General features: G+C 41.2%; 2 protein-coding genes across 3 annotated transcripts in view; one reads left to right on the forward strand and one right to left on the reverse strand.

Annotated features, from left to right (window-relative positions):
- RPL24 (ribosomal protein L24) overlaps positions 1–18,282 on the forward strand; it is a 324,479-nt gene that overhangs the window by 236,895 nt on the left and 69,302 nt on the right. The window lies entirely within an intron of this gene.
- The window catches only part of NFKBIZ (NFKB inhibitor zeta), a 33,012-nt gene continuing 14,872 nt past the window's right edge, over positions 143–18,282 (reverse strand). Inside the window, exons 1-12 of one of the 2 annotated variants that reach the window (XM_083611566.1) lie at positions 12,380–12,724; positions 9,596–9,735; positions 8,082–8,118; positions 7,862–7,965; positions 7,022–7,773; positions 6,591–6,696; positions 6,196–6,342; positions 5,461–5,524; positions 4,516–4,685; positions 3,650–3,760; positions 3,343–3,510; positions 143–1,963 (exon numbers count right to left, since the gene is read on the reverse strand). In XM_083611566.1, the coding sequence (XP_083467692.1) occupies positions 1,910–1,963; positions 3,343–3,510; positions 3,650–3,760; positions 4,516–4,685; positions 5,461–5,524; positions 6,196–6,342; positions 6,591–6,696; positions 7,022–7,773; positions 7,862–7,965; positions 8,082–8,118; positions 9,596–9,735; positions 12,380–12,632 (2,106 nt within the window). In that variant the 5' untranslated portion in view covers positions 12,633–12,724 and the 3' untranslated portion in view covers positions 143–1,909. Of the gene's footprint in view, positions 1,964–3,342; positions 3,511–3,649; positions 3,761–4,515; positions 4,686–5,460; positions 5,525–6,195; positions 6,343–6,590; positions 6,697–7,021; positions 7,774–7,861; positions 7,966–8,081; positions 8,119–9,595; positions 9,736–12,379; positions 12,725–18,282 lie in introns of those variants that run through there. The other variant, XM_083611567.1, reaches the window with a different exon arrangement.

Raw genomic sequence — 18,282 nt, forward strand, 5'->3', positions numbered from 1 at the left:
GATTATAGACAACCTTTGTTATCACTTGGAAAAGGAAAAGTTATTTGTTCAATGTTATGTCAAAAAGCCCAGGTTATTGAACTTGTACCCTTAAGAAGGCCTGGATATCAGCAAAACAGTCAGCCAAATCATGAGACGCCAATGCTATTGATTAAACAACTTTATTCCAAAATGTGTATCAGATATTACAATAATAAGCTCTGCTTTGGAGATAACATTGCTCCAATTATTTGTCTACAAGACATACTTGGTCAAACAATATGATCAGAATAACTATGGAAAAGATATGCAATGCAGAATAGTCACTCAGGAAACAGTAAATGTACAGAGGGAGTAGACTTAAAAGCATGCTGCATAATTGTATAAGCAAATAACTATATAAATGTATTTAATATGTTTTATCTACATTATCTGAAGTACTAATTTGAAAATTGTCAACAACAACAAAAACAGTTACTACCATTCTTAAAACATTAATACTTGACTGTCTACGATACCTATGAGGTAAAAACAATACAATAGAATTAAATTTCTGCAAAGCCCTGAGAAATACTTTTCTCAATTCAAAAACAGAGAGACAAATTCAGGATATGAACATAAGACAAACCCTGATGGATCTTCCCAAGGGTTCATGTAGTCCAGCAACCTATTTCTAACCATCGTCAGACATATGCCTCTGGGAAAGTCATATGCAGGGCATGAAGCAATGTTACCCACACCCCTGTTTCTTTCCAGGCAACTGACATTCTGAAGATGAAGTTTCCACCTCCCATCATCCCTGACCACTGGACATGGTGTCTGCAAAGGCTGATGGGACATTTTTATTGAGCTATCCATCACAATGCCAAGACTTCCTTTACAATTTACTCTGAGGTCAGCAAATTTAGATCCCATCAGGGTATATGTGAAATGGGATCTTTATGCCCAAGTGTAAATCACTTGACAATTACACTGAATCTCATTTGTCATTTTCTTGCCTATTTGGAGCTCTTTATTCAAACTAATTTGGTGCCATTTGCAAATCCAGTTCCTAATATACTCAAGAACATGCTTAATCCCTTATCTGAAATGCATAGATGAAGAACCAACTTTAACCTCTCTATGAATGCTTCTTATTAAGTTAGAAACTCTGAAATAACTCTGAAATAAGAAGTGGAAAATATATAATGGTGTGAAAACCAAATGTTATTCCAATTAAATGTAAAGAGAATAACTTAAAAATAAAAAAATAAAAACAGTCCAAAATGTTTTCTTTTCTTTTTTTAGTTTTCATAAACTGTTGCTGGAAAACTGGAGATGATAAATGTTCCCTTCATAAATTAGTCTGCAAGGTGACTACACAGGTATCAACTCCCTCAACAAAAACATACCTATAAAAGCCATTAAATGCTTATAAAAACTTTACTGAATTCTACACAGAATTCTCAAATTTAAAAGTTAAAAATTTGTTTTGTCCTGTATCAAACTGCAACAAACTATTACAATTCGAAAATCACAAAGCATCCTATACATGGTACTGCATAAAATAAAACACGTATGATATAAATGTTTACTTGCAAAATGTTATGTTAGTATTCTTAAAAAGCTTATGTTTCATGTAATGAACAACAGCTCTAGAGTGTTTTAAGTTTCTTTTTGAAAAGTAACAATTATTCTTGCCTGATATTTGTTACACTACTGTTGTAAAGTCAGTTAAATGGACCAGCTCAGACTGATCCAAACTACCTGGGTATGAAACATTCCCATCTGGTTCAGAAGTGTTGCCATTAACCCACTATATAATAGTAAACAAGATATTTTTGTTTCATAGAAACAACTAACATTTGCCTCCACTGGACAAATGGTCTATTTACAGTAACATCGGCTGCCTAACTGACAGCGAGCGTAGGTCATCGTTCACTCATGGAGCTTAATAGACTGGTGATCTCTGCTGAGTCGTTTTTCCTTTCAAGACCCGTCTTATCTGGAGAACGAAAGAGAAGCAACGGGTTATCAACGTTCACTGATTCTGACATTATGAAAAAATACATTACAGTTCCAAATACATCTACTAACACCTAACTCTCATTGAACATAAGGAGATTTAACTTACAAGGAAAACATGCCTAGTACAGTGGTACCTCTGGATGCGAACGGGATCCGTTCCAGAGCCCCGTTCACATCCTGAAGTGAATGTAAGACACGACTGCGTATCTGCATGGGTCGCGTTTCGCCGTTTCCGTGCATGCGCGTGACGTCATTTTGAGCGTCTGTGCATGCGCGAGCGGCGAAACACGGAAGTAACGTGCTCTGTTACTTCCTGGTCGCTGCGGAGCGCAACCCGAAAATATTTAAGCTGAAGCATATTCACCCCGAGGTATGGCTGTACCACGCTGACAGTTACACATCAACTGAAATTAACAAAGCTATCTATCCAACTAGGTTTCCAGATAAATTCTGATAGTATAAAAGCCAGATTTCATCACCACAGCTGTACAGTCAGTCAAGTCAACAGGATTGCAATAGTTTAGCTGTTTACTGACCTGCCCATGACGCAGTTTCTAAGAAACGTACAGGGCATAAAGGATTTTTCAGGTAAAGGATTATTCAGGTAAATAATCAACCCAAGCTCAAAAGACTGATGTTTACATCTGTAGCTTTACAGACTGGAATAGCTCAGTCAGCAGAGCATGAGACTCTTAATCTAAATCATGGGTTCGAGCCCCACATTGGACAAAAGATTCCTGCACTACAGGGGGTTGGACTAGATGACCCTCATACTCCCTTCCAACTACACAATTCTATGATTCTATGTGCATAATTATGTTGATACCACACATATTTTTATTTTTAGTTGCTCAACATCTCTCAAAGCAAGAGTCTCTTCTTAAAAATAAAGTATGAACTTACTATCTAGGAATAAGGGAGGAATTCAGCTCAGTCTGGATTTTAATGTGAACCCACCTAATTTGCAGTGTGCAAATTGAAACACAGTTATCCTTTGAAATTCATAAAATGCATGCATTGGTGAATATATATATATATATATATATATATATATATATATATATATATATATATATATATATATTCACCAATGCATGCATTTTATATACACACACACACACACCAGGAAAAATTCATTGCACAAATGTTCATATTAGGAGAAATTTGCACTAAAATGGTGATGAGTTTTGATGCAGATTTTTATTTTTGTAAGGCAAACAAATATGGAAATGTGAAGACTGAACTTAAGACTGGGGGGGGAAAAAGAAACTGAAAGATGCCAAAACTGACAGAGCTGTCCATCCTGATTACCATTCACTACACTTCAAAAGAGCTCCAGCTAGTTGGATCTCTTACCTCAACTCCTACAGGGCCATCAGGTACTAGGTGAACCGGCTGCTCATTTTCCAAGTTCCTGGCACTGGGATCAGCTCCCTTCCGCATCAACAAGCGAACTGCATCCAGCTGACTCACCCGATGCTGCAAGCTGGCAGCTACATGGAGTGCGGTATTACCATTATACGCCTGGATGAGGTATAGAAGAAACACCATTACTCTTTTAAAAAATGTATACGCAGGATGCTTTGTTCCTTCAAGCAGCTACATGCTGAATTAGACATAGTGCTTTATGCTAATCTCTACTGCTGGCTCAACAGTAACATACCTTGGCATTGATAAAGGAAAGGCAAGTAGGCAGCTCTAAAAACAAGCGAAGGAGTTCCACATTTGCTTCTTCCGCTGCTAAGTGAAGGGCAGAACGGCCACTTTTACGATCCTGTCCAAGGGGATGGGGAGAAGCCCGGTTAATTTTGCACAATAAGCACTGAACCACTTACAAAATGCCAAAAATAGTAATAAATTGCATGAAAACATAAACTGCTCTACATAGTTTCTTGTATTTGTCCCTACAACTTCAGAGGTCGCCACTAATATTTCCATTTTACAGAAAGAAGATGAATCTAGGGGATAACAGGGGCACCTAACGATTCAAGGCTGGGGTGGGCTTTGAAGTTTGGAACCTTTATTTCCTCTTGTCCGAGTCTAACAGTGGTATCTATTGGGACACAATGACTCTAGAATAATTAAGACCAAGTAATTCAAGCTTCGACTCCCAAGAGAATCTAGCTTTCAGTCTACTGCTGGATTTATCAGTGTTTGCACAACCCAGCAAGAGTCACCCATGATGAAATCCCAATTAAATTAATGAGACGCAAAACAATTCAAGCATGTTTACTCAGAAATAAGCCCCAGTGATTTCAATGTGGTTTACTTCCAAGTATGCTTAGAATTGCAGCCTCAGTTCAATGTTAGTTCCATTAAATTTAGTGGAATGTATACCCCTATCCTACACATGTCTACTGACAAGGGCTGATAATAGTCCAAAACATCTGGAGGCTGAGGAAGACTGTCTGAAGCTGGTGCAGATCAACTGTTAAATGTGACACTGAAAGAGACGCTAAAAAATAGTATGTGACTCAACTCACTGACACAAATCTGGGCTTGTTATCATGATTTTCTTGCCGTACTTACTCTGGCTTCAACAGAGGCCCGCATCTCAATGAGAAATTTGATGGTGTCTGCCAACCTCTTGCCTTTCAACCTTAATTCCTGGACCTCAGGAGTGTGAGGTGACTGCTGGCTCTCTATGTCATGTACCACGGCATTATGGGCCACCACTGCACAGTGCAATGCTGTCAAACCTAATAATGAAACACAACAAGTGAGCAATTTTTAAAAACAACAACAACACTGTTTTGAATGACTCCCTTCTCCGATGACTGACTCAGAAACTTTCGTCAACCCAAATACCAGTAAGCCAGGTTTCAACTGCCGTTTGTTTGTTTGCAATGCAAACCCTTAAAGGATTTTTAACCTGTTTCCAACATCGCTTTAGAGAAAGAGCTAAGGTAAAGTTGCCTGGCAACTGGAAGATGTAGAATTAAGTATACACATTTTTGAAAAGCCTTTCCGCGTGTAGATACCCTTAACAAAAATATAGTTCAGGTTTACCAGATACCGCTGTCCCAAATAAGAAAAGAATAAAAGATATCCACAGGTTTCAATGGGTAGTTATGATTTTTGATTCCTCTCCTGACAGTGGCACACCAACTTTTTGACTTAAGTTACATGGGGCAGTCATCCTGCTACCATCATGTCCAGCTGGCTTGCATTCCCAACACAGTGGAGCAGGCTCTGATTTGTATATTGATGAACTGGAGAGCATCAAGTGTAAGATCAAATATGAACGAGTATTTCACTAGCTTAAAGTATTTAGTAGAGGCCCTGATCGCCTTCCCCTGCTCCAAATGTTGCTTTGCATTTTTCTATTTTGAAGTGGATGTCAATAATAAAATAGTCCTGTAAAATATTCCATATGAAATCCAAGGGCCTAAGAAGCAACAACAACAAATTCAGCATGTTTTTGTTAGGTTCTTTGCCTAACACAACGCAGAAAAGGGACTCTTGGCTACTCACCATCATAATTTGTTGCCTCCCAGTCTACGTATTGGTTGCTTACAATGGCTCCTTTCTCAATTGCCTGTAGGTGCGAAATGAGAGCATACGTTAATCCTGTACAACTACGCACAATAGTAACTGAAACATCCACATATTATTCTAGATTATTTAGATTATTTTAACCAATATTATTCACTCAGTAAATCTACTGAGATGGCGTTCCACAGTCATGCAGAATATTAGAACTAAGGCTCACAGATTTTTAAAAAAATATTCAATCCTTTTGTAAACGGAATTAGTTATAGTGAAGCCTTTCTTAGCATTCTGCAGAAACAGCTTCCTCCAATTAAATTTCTTGAATGCTCTTTCTTTGTTCAATTTCCTTACTTTTGGGGTGTGGATAGAACTGTGCTACAGGATACACATAGTATTACCACACACAGTCACTTCTAGGGGTAAAAACTACCTTTCTGTGTTCAGATACACTCCTCCTATTGTGGGGAGAACAGGATGTGGTGAGAACTTTGCTGCCGTGTGAGTTGGGGAGTGGCATGCTCCACAGGTCATAACATGTAATGGAATACTAGCTCCTTAGCAGTCATTTACAAGATTCCAAAGCGTTAGTATTAGTATAACCCACAAGTACTAGAGGCACCAAAGGAAAGGCATATATATATATTTTGGATCTTTACTGTACATGCTACATGTCAGGAGAAAGGGAGATAGTTGGAAGATTCAGCTCTGGCCGCTTACCTGAAGGACTTGTGCATGCCCCTTTTCAGCGCACACATGCAAAGGCGTCCTACCCCAGCAATCTGTTGTATTCACTTGCGCCCCAAGGCTAACCAAGTCCTGTACAATGAGGTGCTGGTTTGCAGCCACAGCCACCTGCAGGGCACTCTATAAGAATGAAAAACAAGATGTTCACCAAAATCCTACCAGAAAATAGCAATCACCGAAGTATAATGAAATATTCCCAATAAGCTACAACCATTTCAGAGTGCAGCTTGCCCAATGTACTTCTAAGGCCACCGTTATAAATTAGCCGCCATGTTAACCTTTGAAGTTAATATTAACAGGCGTTCAAAGGTGTTTTGCATTAAGTCTTGGAGTCGTACAGTGGGAGCCAGTTACGCTGAGAGCCTCACCTGGCCATTGTGTTCTTTAATATCCAGCATGTGTAGGGCTACCATCTTTCTTGCCAACACATAGGAAACTGCTCGGCGCCCCTGGGCAACTGCAATGTGGAGAAACCTGTGGGGAATAAATACTGTGTTTGTTTCCTTTTTAATATTGAAAAAGCACATGTGTTTAAGGTGTTATGAAAACCCCTTCCCTTAAAAATATCCTAAACCCCAAACAACTTATGGAACTTGCAGACTGCAAGGGATACCATAAATCATTACACTGTTGAATGCACACCTCAATTTAATCCCATTTTGAAGGGCAGCCATAGACGTCTGTGTGACATATTATTTTTAATGCACAATACAATAATTGACAATTAACGAGAGAGGTGTCTTATTGCAAGCATATTATCTCCATTTTAGTACTGGTTAACAACATGAACAAAACTCACGTGTCACCATCAGCGTCTTTGGCAAGAATTTGATCTTGAGAGATGTTGGCCAGTTTGCTTTCTTCCTGTTCCACTTGCCACTGGAAGAAGGATTTGCCCAGCTGCGCTGTGTTCCTGGCGATACCCTGATGCTGCACAGACATATTTGAAGTAGCCAATGGTACGCCATGTTCTTCAAGAGCACCACAGAAATTACTGGGTAGCTGACTGAAATTCTGAGGGTGGCTGCTGACATCAGCTTGCTGAGGAAGTGGTTGAGGGAGGGGGGCAGAGATGTCTGACCCTTCTGAATCACTTAAGAGAGAAGCAAAGCTTTGAGTAGGGCAGTACTGCAGTTCTTGGCTTTCAAAAACATGCTGATAGTCAGAGGACTGGCTGCTAGTGGAGTGCGGCCTGCAATCCATAAGGGGATTGTAATGCTGAGACAAGTTCTGGGTCTGTGTGGAAGAAAACTGATAATTCTGGGGTAGCTCCATCATCTGTGAGGGGCTGCTTGCTTGAAATGCTTGGTACCTTTGAGGAGGTGACAAAGCTTGTGCTCCAACCATCTCTTGATACTGTTCCCCTGGAGAGTTAGGATTAGTCATGGTGTGAAGCCAGCTCACTTGCACTGTGTTCAAAGAAACTGGGCAGGATTCATTCTTAATATTCATAATGTTCTGCAGCATATCACAACTGCTGTCTTGTTTGGGATCATTCATATGGGTGTCCTCCATGTTGCTATCCATTGATGTTGGTGTCTGTGGAGGTGTCTGTAAAATAAGAGCACGCAGATTTTGAATGATCCTGCGCAGGTGAGAAATGTGTTTCAATGTGAGTAATGACTATAGAAATACATACCAGGAGGTGAGGTTGGAAAGGAGCTGTTCTTTTATAACAGGATACATCTGAAAATGAGTCCTGAGCTTTTCTTTTTCGACCATTAGTTAATATGTTCTTCAACTCTAATGAAAAAAAGAGAAAAAATGCTAAGTTTCAGTTTGTACCCTGCTTTTCAAGTATGCTTTTCTAAATACTAACACATCTATAGCACTTAAAGGATATAAGTAAAACACGGTACCTGTGTATGGGTCATAATTTGGTAATCCTCCTTGTACCTGTTTTTTAAAATTAAAAAATCGAATTATTTATAATATAGTGAAAACATTCTCTCCAAGTCCTAAGGCAGCTCTAATGACAAGAGGAACCACGCTAACTTTTTCTAATGTTATATTAATTAAGTTCTAAAATCACATTAAAATGTTCTGAAAAATCAGTACACTCTAGATATTTTCAGGAATGTTTTGAGAAGAAGCCCATCATATGCAGACTGCAACCCTTTACAACTTTACCTGGAAGTAAGACCCATGGAACTCAATGAGCTGAGTAGATATGCATAGGACTGCACTGTCCTAAAACTCCATTATTAGTTACAGCTTTTACAATGTATTCTGCTTCATCCAAACAAAGCCAAGCAAACTCACTAGGAGTTTCAACCTGCTATATTATCTACTAATCCAGTATGGTACAGGATAATTTAAACAAAACAAAATGTGGCGGGAAAATAGCTTTTACAGTTAAATCTTCCAAGCATTTCAACATATTACTCATAAATGTGAAGAGTAGCTGACTGAAAAATTTCCATGTGTGCAGGTAATTTCTGGAAATATTGTTATTCAAACTGATCTCTGATTCTTACATAGTTTGGAAAGCATTACCTCTGTGAACGAGCCAGTAATATCACAAAAGTATATGCATTTTCAGAATCTTAAGTATTTCCAGATGATGTTGTTTTGTGATTATAGCTTAATCATACAGTTATATATTTGCAAGACAATTCAAGGAATGTATGAATAAGTTTGTAGAACTTGCTAATTCTAAAATCTGTAGCACCTGCAGATACATGCTTAAACTGGTACACAGAACTGCTGTATCAAGAGGACCCTAAATAATGAAATTTTTATATTGCTGTTTTCTAAAGCTTTTTTCCTATATATCATTGATGAGTTTACTGTGCAACTGCTGGCCCTTCTGTAGCTAAAACAGCACAAGCCATAACAACAACAACAACAACAACAACAACAAGCAGCATTTATATGCTGACTTTCTGCCAAGGCTGATTTACAATTTTAAAGGACTAAAACAAATAATATAAAATTATAAGTTTAACCATGCAGAAGGGGGAGGGGTAAAGTTCTCAGGGAAAACAAAACACAGAATTGCTGATTATAAAAATAAGAATTGCCATTTTAGATCAGACCAAGCAGAACGTTTGCTCACCGACAGACTATACATCTGCAGAAAGTGCTAGTTTTATGATTCTAGCATCTGCCATACTTCTTTGAAATTATGAACATTCCATTTTAGCTATCAAATCTTATATTCACCAACAAATTGAGGTGCAACAAATTTCTTTTTTTCAAAGGTAGGCAAGCAAGCTAGCTGCCATTAATTACCCTACCTAACAGGAATGAATTTCATGTGCTAATTATGCCCTGTATACAGTTGTACACTACTGATATTTTAAAAGATGAGAGACTGTGCCATTTATGATTCTGAATAAAATTATTTTAAAAGAAAAGTAACGTTCCGCACCTTTAATTCATCTGCACCATGGTCTGAGGACATCTGCTTGCTGTTTCTGAGGTGCAGCAACAGCTCTTTCACCGAGTTTTTCACACGAACACCTTGAAAAGGTCCTCTTTGTTGCTTTCCTCCCCCCATGCGTTGCTCAACTGTTGAGACACAAACAATGAGAAATATAATAAAACACTGATAACAATTAAACAGAATGTTGAGTTTTTTAAGAGAGGGTGGATTTGTACGTAATTTTAGCCAAGAAACAAACATAGCTAATCCTAAATTAATTACACAAAACCTTAAAAGTATGTACAAAAGATACTTTGTCAACTTTGTTGTCACAAACACAAAAGAAACTTCTCTCTCTTCCCCCCAGCCCAATTTGAAAGGAAGGTTAGAAGCAGGGAGACACCAGTCCCATATAAAGGATATTTTAGCATTAACATGGCTTTACGTGAATGAATTTTCAGAATTACTTGTGCCTGTCACCTCCATAATGAATCCACTTGTCCAAGAAAATGTGCAACCAAAGAGATGAACTGCAAATATTACATTCATTCTCTTATGTCATCATTCCTTTTAACATAGTCTACTCTGAAGGTGAAAAAACAGAAGTGAAAAGAGGAAACAACTATGTACTGTAATACTATCCAAGAGAGAAGTTGTGACTTCATTTTAAAAAGTACAAACCCTTCCAAGTTTATATATAGAAGCACTGAGGTTTACACTACATTTAAATAATCTGAAAAACCAATTGCTGGAGAACTGGAATTTCTGTCTAGAAAAAAAAACCCAACCCAATTTATGGACAAATGATTTCCTCTTTACAGGTATGCCTAGTTAAAACAATTAATTGCCCTTCATTAAATTGCCTTATATTGTATCCTTCAAGACAGAACTGGTGTCTACTTGAGAAAATATTGTGAAAGCAATCAGAAACAAAACAAAATATTTCAATTAATAAACTACTTCAGATTATTACTTGTAGAAAATAGAAACCAATGTAAAATAAAAAATATAGTACAACAATAGTTTTCTTATGGAAAAAGATCAAACTGGCCAGAGAAATAAAATCATCACACTATTTTAGTATTATGAAGATACACACAACCGATATTGTTATGCTACCTTTTAAGATAATTCCTGAATGAAAGAAAATTTGTGGAAGCAACTTCAGCACTAAAAACACCATGAAATTATATATAAAGACAGCCGTGTTGTGCGCTTGGGGAAAGAGGGAAAGAGTGCTTCTTGAGGCGGCTTTTACAACTGCATTGTTCAGATATTGCAAACAGGTTGACGGCAACAAGTTTCTTTCATTTATTGGGATATTCCATGCAAAGGGTGAATCTAGACCAATTGGGGGGGGGGAGTTGCATTTTGATGCCCATGCATTCAAGTATGAGCGAGACTGATCTCACAATAAGCACCCAAAGCAACTTCCACAACCTTCATAAAACCCTTTCACCAACAGAGCAGCACTGGGGGATGTGCAGGTGCAAAGTGTATTGCAACTTGAGATAGGAAACTCAAGGTGACTTTGGACATATGTTTACCATACTGTACTAAAAATCCATAGACCTTTTTCATTATGGAGCCGAGAATACATTCAATGCACTTGGTGGAGCCTAGGCTGGTTTACAGTAATGGTCACTTCCCACGTTATGCTTGGGCATACTGAAATACTTGTGTGTATTTCACCTTTTCAGCCACTGATGTGCTTTTTCTTTGTGTGAGTGTCTGTGTGCACACTCGCGTGCAAAGCGCTCCCCTTGCCTACTAATAACAAGCAACTCTGCACTAACTTGCAAATCAGAACGAGGCACTTTGAGCTGTGCAGCTGCATATGTTCATAGCTGTCAACCTTCCCTTTTTTTGTTGGAAATTCCCTTATTCCAGTGCTGTTTCCCGCTGCTATCCCGGATTTTTTGATATCCCATAGACTGTCCCCGGGACAGGTGAGGCTGCTGATCCCTTATTTTCAAATCTGAAAGTTGACAGCTCTGGCATATGTTGCAGCAACATACAAACAGGAACCCATGCAGTTCGGAAGGGCGAATTGGTGCCTAACCAAAGAAGTCATCTTTTTCAACAGCGCTGAGAGTAAAGCTACACGGTGGCAGGGAAAGGAACTCAGAAACTAGCCCCCTGAAGGAGACTATGATCCTGGGTTTCCAGACAGGCATGCATTGCAGGATCCGAGCTCATAGAATCACAGAACTGTATAGTTGGAATGACCCTGGAACCCGAGGCTCATCTATTCCAACCCCCTGGAATGCTGGAAACTCAACTGTTCCAAGTTTTCCAAAGCGGCCACGCAACGCAATTGGCATCAACTTCTATACGGTTTTGAGGGTGGAATGGTATTATTTGTTTCTGTAACAGTCTTTGTTTTATTGGGACCTGGTGGGATATGCATGCATATGCATACGAATACGCACAAACACAAACACACACACTTTCTCTCGCTCGTCATTTAATCCGGATTCACCCTTTCCAAGCAGCCCCCTTATCCTCTCCTTGCCCAAAACCTATCCAAACAACCGAAGTGCTGCGGAGCGTGAGCGCGCTCTCACCGCCCAGAGCGGGATTGCCAAGGCGCAAAGGAGACTATATATATACGACATAAAAAAGAAAGGAAAAGCGGCGGAATACTAAACGCGACGGTCCGGCGACACCACCCTCTGAACGGCCCCCTCGCCTCAGACCGCTTCGTAGAAGCAGCGGCGCAGAAATCCCTCCGCCCCGAAGGTTTGTTTTTGGGACTGCGCGCGCGACGGATGTAGGAAATCTGTATACCTTCCCCGGCTGAGCGCGCGCCGCGCCGGGAATAGCGCCTCGCGCCGAAGTCTCCGCCGCCGCCGCTACTATGGCCCGAGTCGGACCCCGGGGACCCCGGCGAGGAGTGCGTGGGCGAGCAGCTCCCCTCGCTGGAGTGGGGAGAAGCTCCGTAAAAAAAGGCCAGGTTAAAAGGGCTGCTGATGGAACCGTCGACGCCGCCGCCGCCGCCGCCGCCGCCCGGCAGCTCGTCGCGGCTGCTGTCCACGATCATGACGGCTGGTGTCGCGCGGATGGCGAGGAAGAGGCAGGCGGCTGCTTGGGCTCAGCCGGTGCGCTGACGGGGACGGGAAAGGGCTCGGCAGGCGGAGGCGGCCGCCACGGCTCTTATAGCGCCTCCACGCCCCGGCGACGAGGCGGGGGGAGGAGGCGGGGCGGGGCGCGGCTGCGTCTCTGCAAGCGGCACTTCCAGTAAGTAGGTCGCCGGCCTCTGTCAACAGCCCTCCCGGCTCTCTCGTGACTCGCCGCCTGACTGCATGGCAGGAGGGGTGGGCTCAGGAGTTGCCTCCAAGCAACCCGAAGGAGCCTCGCCCGCCGTGGCGCGCCATTGGGCACCTGGCGGCGGCGGCTGCAGCGGGAGCATGGAAAGGGAACGGTTTGGAGAATTTACCCGGCGCTCAGAGAGGCGGCTTGCCGCCGCTTCGTGTTCTTCGGCGCCGTGTCCCGCTGAGGAGATGGGCCGCGGGGGAAGACCTCGGCAGCTAGGGTGGTCTCTCTTCACATATGCCCTGTGCGTGCCCAGGCGGCTGTTGTTGTTTAGTCGTTTCCGACTCTTCATGACCCCATGGACCAGAGCACGCCAGGCACTCCTGTCTTCCACTGCCTCCCGCAGTTTGGTCAAACTCATGCTGGTAGCTTTGAGAACACTGTCCAACCATCTCGTCCTCTGTCGTCCCCTTCTCCTTGTGCCCTCCATCTTTCCCAACATCAGGGTCTTTTCCAGGGAGTCTTCTCTTCTCATGAGGTGGCCAAAGTATTGGAGCCTCAGCTTCACGATCTGTCCTTCCAGTGAGCACTCAGGGGTGATTTCCTTAATAATGGATAGGTTTGATTTTCTTGCAGTCCATGGGGCTCTCAAGAGTCTCCTCCAGCACCCTAATTCAAAAGACCAGGCAGCTAGGCCGACACAACTCTGTCCGATGAAGTTGGTGGTGATACCCGTGTCCCTGTTGCTCCAGTTAACATTTTCCTAAACTGAAAAGGGTGACCAAGAGATATGACCGAGACGTACGAAAATTAAGTGTGGCTGCTTCTCCCTCTAGATCAGTGGTGGCCAAACTTGGCCCTCCAGCTGTTTTTGGACTACAACTCCCATCATCCCTAGCTAACAGGACCAGTGGTCAGGGATGATGGGAATTGTTTGGCCACCACTGCTCTAGGTCAGTGCTAACATTTGGGAGTGTTCCTATGAAGCTGAACAATGGAAAATTGAGGACAAAGAATGTACCTCTCGTAGTCAAACTATGGAATTTATTTCCACAAGATGGATGGCAATGAGATTAGCAATCCCATTTGCATTGGTATGGTCTGAGCTGGGAATTACCGTATTTTTTGCACCATAACACTCACTTTTTTCCTCCTAAAAAGTAAGGGGAAATGTCTGTGCGTGTTATGGAGGGAATGCCTACGGGTGGCATGCCTACGGATTTTCCTCCTCTAAAAACTACGTGCGTGTTGTGGTTGGGTGCGTGTTATAGAGCGAAAAATACGGTAATCTGTCTTCATAGAAGGCGTGACTACTTCCACTTGTCTGCAATTCCTACCTGCATTTATTGTTAATAATAATAATAATAAATTAGCACTATTAACCCAAGCAATCCCATTCAGATGATGAAACTCCACCGCAGCTCTCACTGTCAACCCTTAGCTTGGTTATCTGTTATCACCCTGCTTCTGAATATATTATGGCATAAACCAGGCTTCTCCAACTTGGTGGCCTCCAGATATTGTTGGCTTACAACTCCCATCAGTCCCAACCATCAAGGCCAAAGGTCATGGGTGATGGGAGTTGAAGTCCAGGAACGTCTTGAGGGCCACAGGCTCCCCATCCCTGACATGCCATAATTAAAAGGGTACAGGATTGCCACTTTAGCGAAGGCAACAAAAAAAGCCTCCACCATTACAAGCTTCCAAACGCTATACCTTATAAATAAATATTCAATTTATTAAGCTAATCTATTGAAACATGATATACATGATCTACCTAATGAGGGTTATGAATGTTCCTAACTGATAAAATATAAATTGCCAAAGGTACACCAAATTTTAAAATGCTGAAAACTGATACATTATCCCTTTTATACAGGCATGTATTTTCCTAAATTTTGTTAAAAACAAACAAACTGCATATATATATTATTCAAGGTTGTTGAAGAAGGCACATTTTCATTGGTTTGCTAAAGTTCTGGGCAGCATTCTAAAGGTTAGCAAGGTCTTCCTGCTTCACAGTTGTGAATTATTCATTTTAGCAACTAAAATAAAACAGTGTTCATTCAGTTTAAATTTTGAAGCAAGAATGTTGCCACTCCATGAACATTTGTGGAGGGGACAACCTAGTGGATACTGTGTGAAACACCTTTTCCATATGGGGAATATAGAGTGCCTGGGACCATCAAATATTCCTTGCATTGTCCTGGTCCTCTCTCTCCTTATGAAGTATCTGAGCCTTACTATATTATTAGATGAATCCTTCTGTGAGTTGGCCCATGTGTGTTTGTTGTTTCCATCAGTGGCTGGCAGACGCATTAAACACTGGGAGGGATCCCTCTTCTAGCACTTTTAATCATCATTATGCTGGCTCACCACATTTTTTAAAAGAAGTGTTTTATTTTCCATTACAACGATAATAAACCGACAGTTTTAAGAAACACTGGAGTACTAGTATTCTTACCACATTACCCAATTTCCTCTCTGATTTCGCACTTCCGCTGCAAGACGTTAAAACATTGCCAAATCTACAGCTCTATGTCTCCCCATGCACCAAAAGCAGGATTGATGCTGGAGTACTTTATGTACTTTATGAAAAGCACCCAAGAATCTCTGAATTTGTCCTTCACTCTAGGTCCTCTGCTAAAACTGTGGTGTTCCTTAAGTTTCTCTAGTAACAGGAGCTGCGAGACCTTGGGAAACCAATCCTTATACATACTGATATTTCTACCCAAGCAGCAACCAATACAAACACAATAAGATTCTTATGTGCTTGTTCCCCTTTGGAGTTTCTGAAAGCAACAGCAGAGCTTGTGTTGTATCCTGAACTTGTGGGATTTCACAACATTATTGCTGATCATAGGCTGTTGTTGCAGCATAGGTGGTCTTCTGGAAACCAGAGAAAGAGCAAGATGGAATCGTCTTACTCCACTGTGGGGATTTTTAAACATGGATGTGTTTCTGAAGAAGTGATTCTACTTTGTGCATTCTGATGTGCTGCTGTCATAGAAAGGCCTTTAGTAGCCTTTCCAGGAACAAGAATAATTTAACATTCCTTCATAAGGTCTACACAAGCCAAGATTTCTTTTACTTGTGCACTGCTCTCTCAGACTCCTACAGCGGAGAATTTATTTGAAGGGAATGAAGAGGCAAGATAGTCCCTCCTCCAGGAGAGCCTAAAGTGATCACCTAATTAACATATCCTACAGCCACATGCAGAAACCCCTCTAAAATGTAAAACTCTTCATCTGGACAGAAAAAAATGTAAATGAAGTCTAAAAAAATTGAGTAGGAGGGAATGCTCCATTTCTTGCTACAGTTACCTACAGAAATTCTGTGTGGCATGGACATCTTCAGCAGAACTATAAGTAGTACTCAAATACCACTGAAGTGCTACCAAATGAAGACCAGTGTATCACAGAAACAGGCTCTTCCACCCTGCAGTCCTAAACACCCCAACTTAAACCCACCAGTATGCTCAACATTTACTTCACAATTCAAATCTACTGAGGCAAAACTTCTGTTGTTGAGCTTTTGCAGGGGGGAGGATGAGCCAAAGTCGTTGAGCTTTTTTTGGGGGGACCATCAGCCAAAGTTGTTGAGTTTTTTTGGGGGGGGGAGATGGGGGTCTCGCGATCGACCAGTAGATCACGAGATACTCTGGATAAAAAGCAGTACTGCAGTAGTAGTAGTATCAGTATTAGTAGTAGTAGTATCAGTTGAAATTGCACATAGTATCTGTTCACATAGCTTACTGTGTCAAATAGATTGCTCTTTTTCTGTTTTCCTTTCATTCCATGAATTCATAAACTTGAAACACAAAATGGAGGAGTTTTTAAAAGTGAAAGTGTTTTCCAAGTGTGAGGAAACTAAACAGTCATGCTCAAGGTTTTAATCTGCATCATGATTTGTCAGTTAATTGCACAACTTTTTGAGCTTTGAAACTGATGGCACTAAACAGAGAATCCCCCCCACACACACACAAAAACTTTAGGTACTGTATTATCATTGATATTCCAGATCTATGGGCCTCTATATGGAAATTTTTTCAAGCTAAAATGACAGCTTTCTGAAGGAAATGCTCCAGCTATCCCATTTTGACAAGGAACACCAGCTTAATTAAATAGTACTGGTGATTCGGTCATGCAGACACACAGACAGCCTAGTTAAGCCAGAGATAGGAATATTAAAGTTCTGTGATTTCCAAGGTAGAGTTAAAAGAACTTTTAAATCTCATTAACTTTGAGGTATATATAAATGTGGATCATGGAATGCAGTGTCTTGGTAATTTGGTTGTTCTGTCAGTGCAAGCTTTTGCTTTTCCCCCCCTTTCATTTTGATGTTTTAGTCTAGTAACCTTAACACCCATTGGGAATGGATCAACCAATTCTCTTTTTCCAGTTTAAGGAGATGAGAAGCTAGGTTGTTCCCCCTGCCACCTGCTTCTTGGACAAAACCTATTTCCTCTTCAACAGTTGGGCCTAGTGGACATTATCAAGGTTTCCAAAGCACTTCTGAATTTTTTTAATCAGGTTCTTCACATGATGTGAGATGAGTGGGAGGGATTACAGGGCTGGGCAATTCAGAGTAGGTGACTCAACCTTAGATTGAAAAGGTGGAGACCCATCTCCAAGTGGTTTGCCAAAATAATATGGCCCTACAGTGTTTCATCAGATCTCTAATAGGATTGTTTTATCTGATTATTTTACCAGAAATCTCAGCTACCATCTAAATTTTAAAGCTCTCCAGAATTTTTTCCTGTCTTTCTCCTAATGCCACCGCTAGCACCAAATAAGTTGTTATGTACTAGATTCTCAAATACTGGCTTTATTTCATTGTGGATGGCACATAAGCAAATATATTCCTGCTGTGTGTGAATGCTTGTGTGGTTAATTACAAAAATTTAGTTATGGATATAATCATAAACTGGAATTTTGCTGTTTTTCCCATCCCTATGTAACATGTAGTTATTCCCACTGAGTCATTCAGAGGAATGGAACTGTAGTAGTTGAAGCATGAGCTGGAAGTCCCCAGTTGAAATCACAGCATGTACTCATTCATTGGTGCCTAGCCAAAGACCAGTTTCCCAGCCTTAACACTTCATTTTGCCATCAAGGTAAACGGGTGGCGTTGTGGTCTAAACCACTGAGCTTCTTGGGCTTGCCGATCAGAAGGTCGGCAGTTCGAATCCGGGGTGAGCTCCCGCTGCTCTGTCCCAGCGCCTGCCAACCTAGCAGTTTGAAAGCACACCAGCACAAGTAGATAAATAGGTACCGCTGTGGCAGGAAGTTAAACAGCGTTTCCATGTGCTATGGCTTCTGTCATGGTGTTCTATTGTGCCAGAAGCGGTTTAGTCATGCTGGCCACATGACCTGGAAAGCTGTCTGGACAAACGCCGGCTCCCTTGGCCTGAAAGCGAGACAAGCGCTGCAACCCCA

The sequence above is a fragment of the Podarcis filfolensis genome (assembly GCF_964270895.1).
Source record: "Podarcis filfolensis genome assembly, chromosome: 4".
NCBI classification, from domain to species: Eukaryota; Metazoa; Chordata; class Lepidosauria; order Squamata; family Lacertidae; genus Podarcis; species Podarcis filfolensis.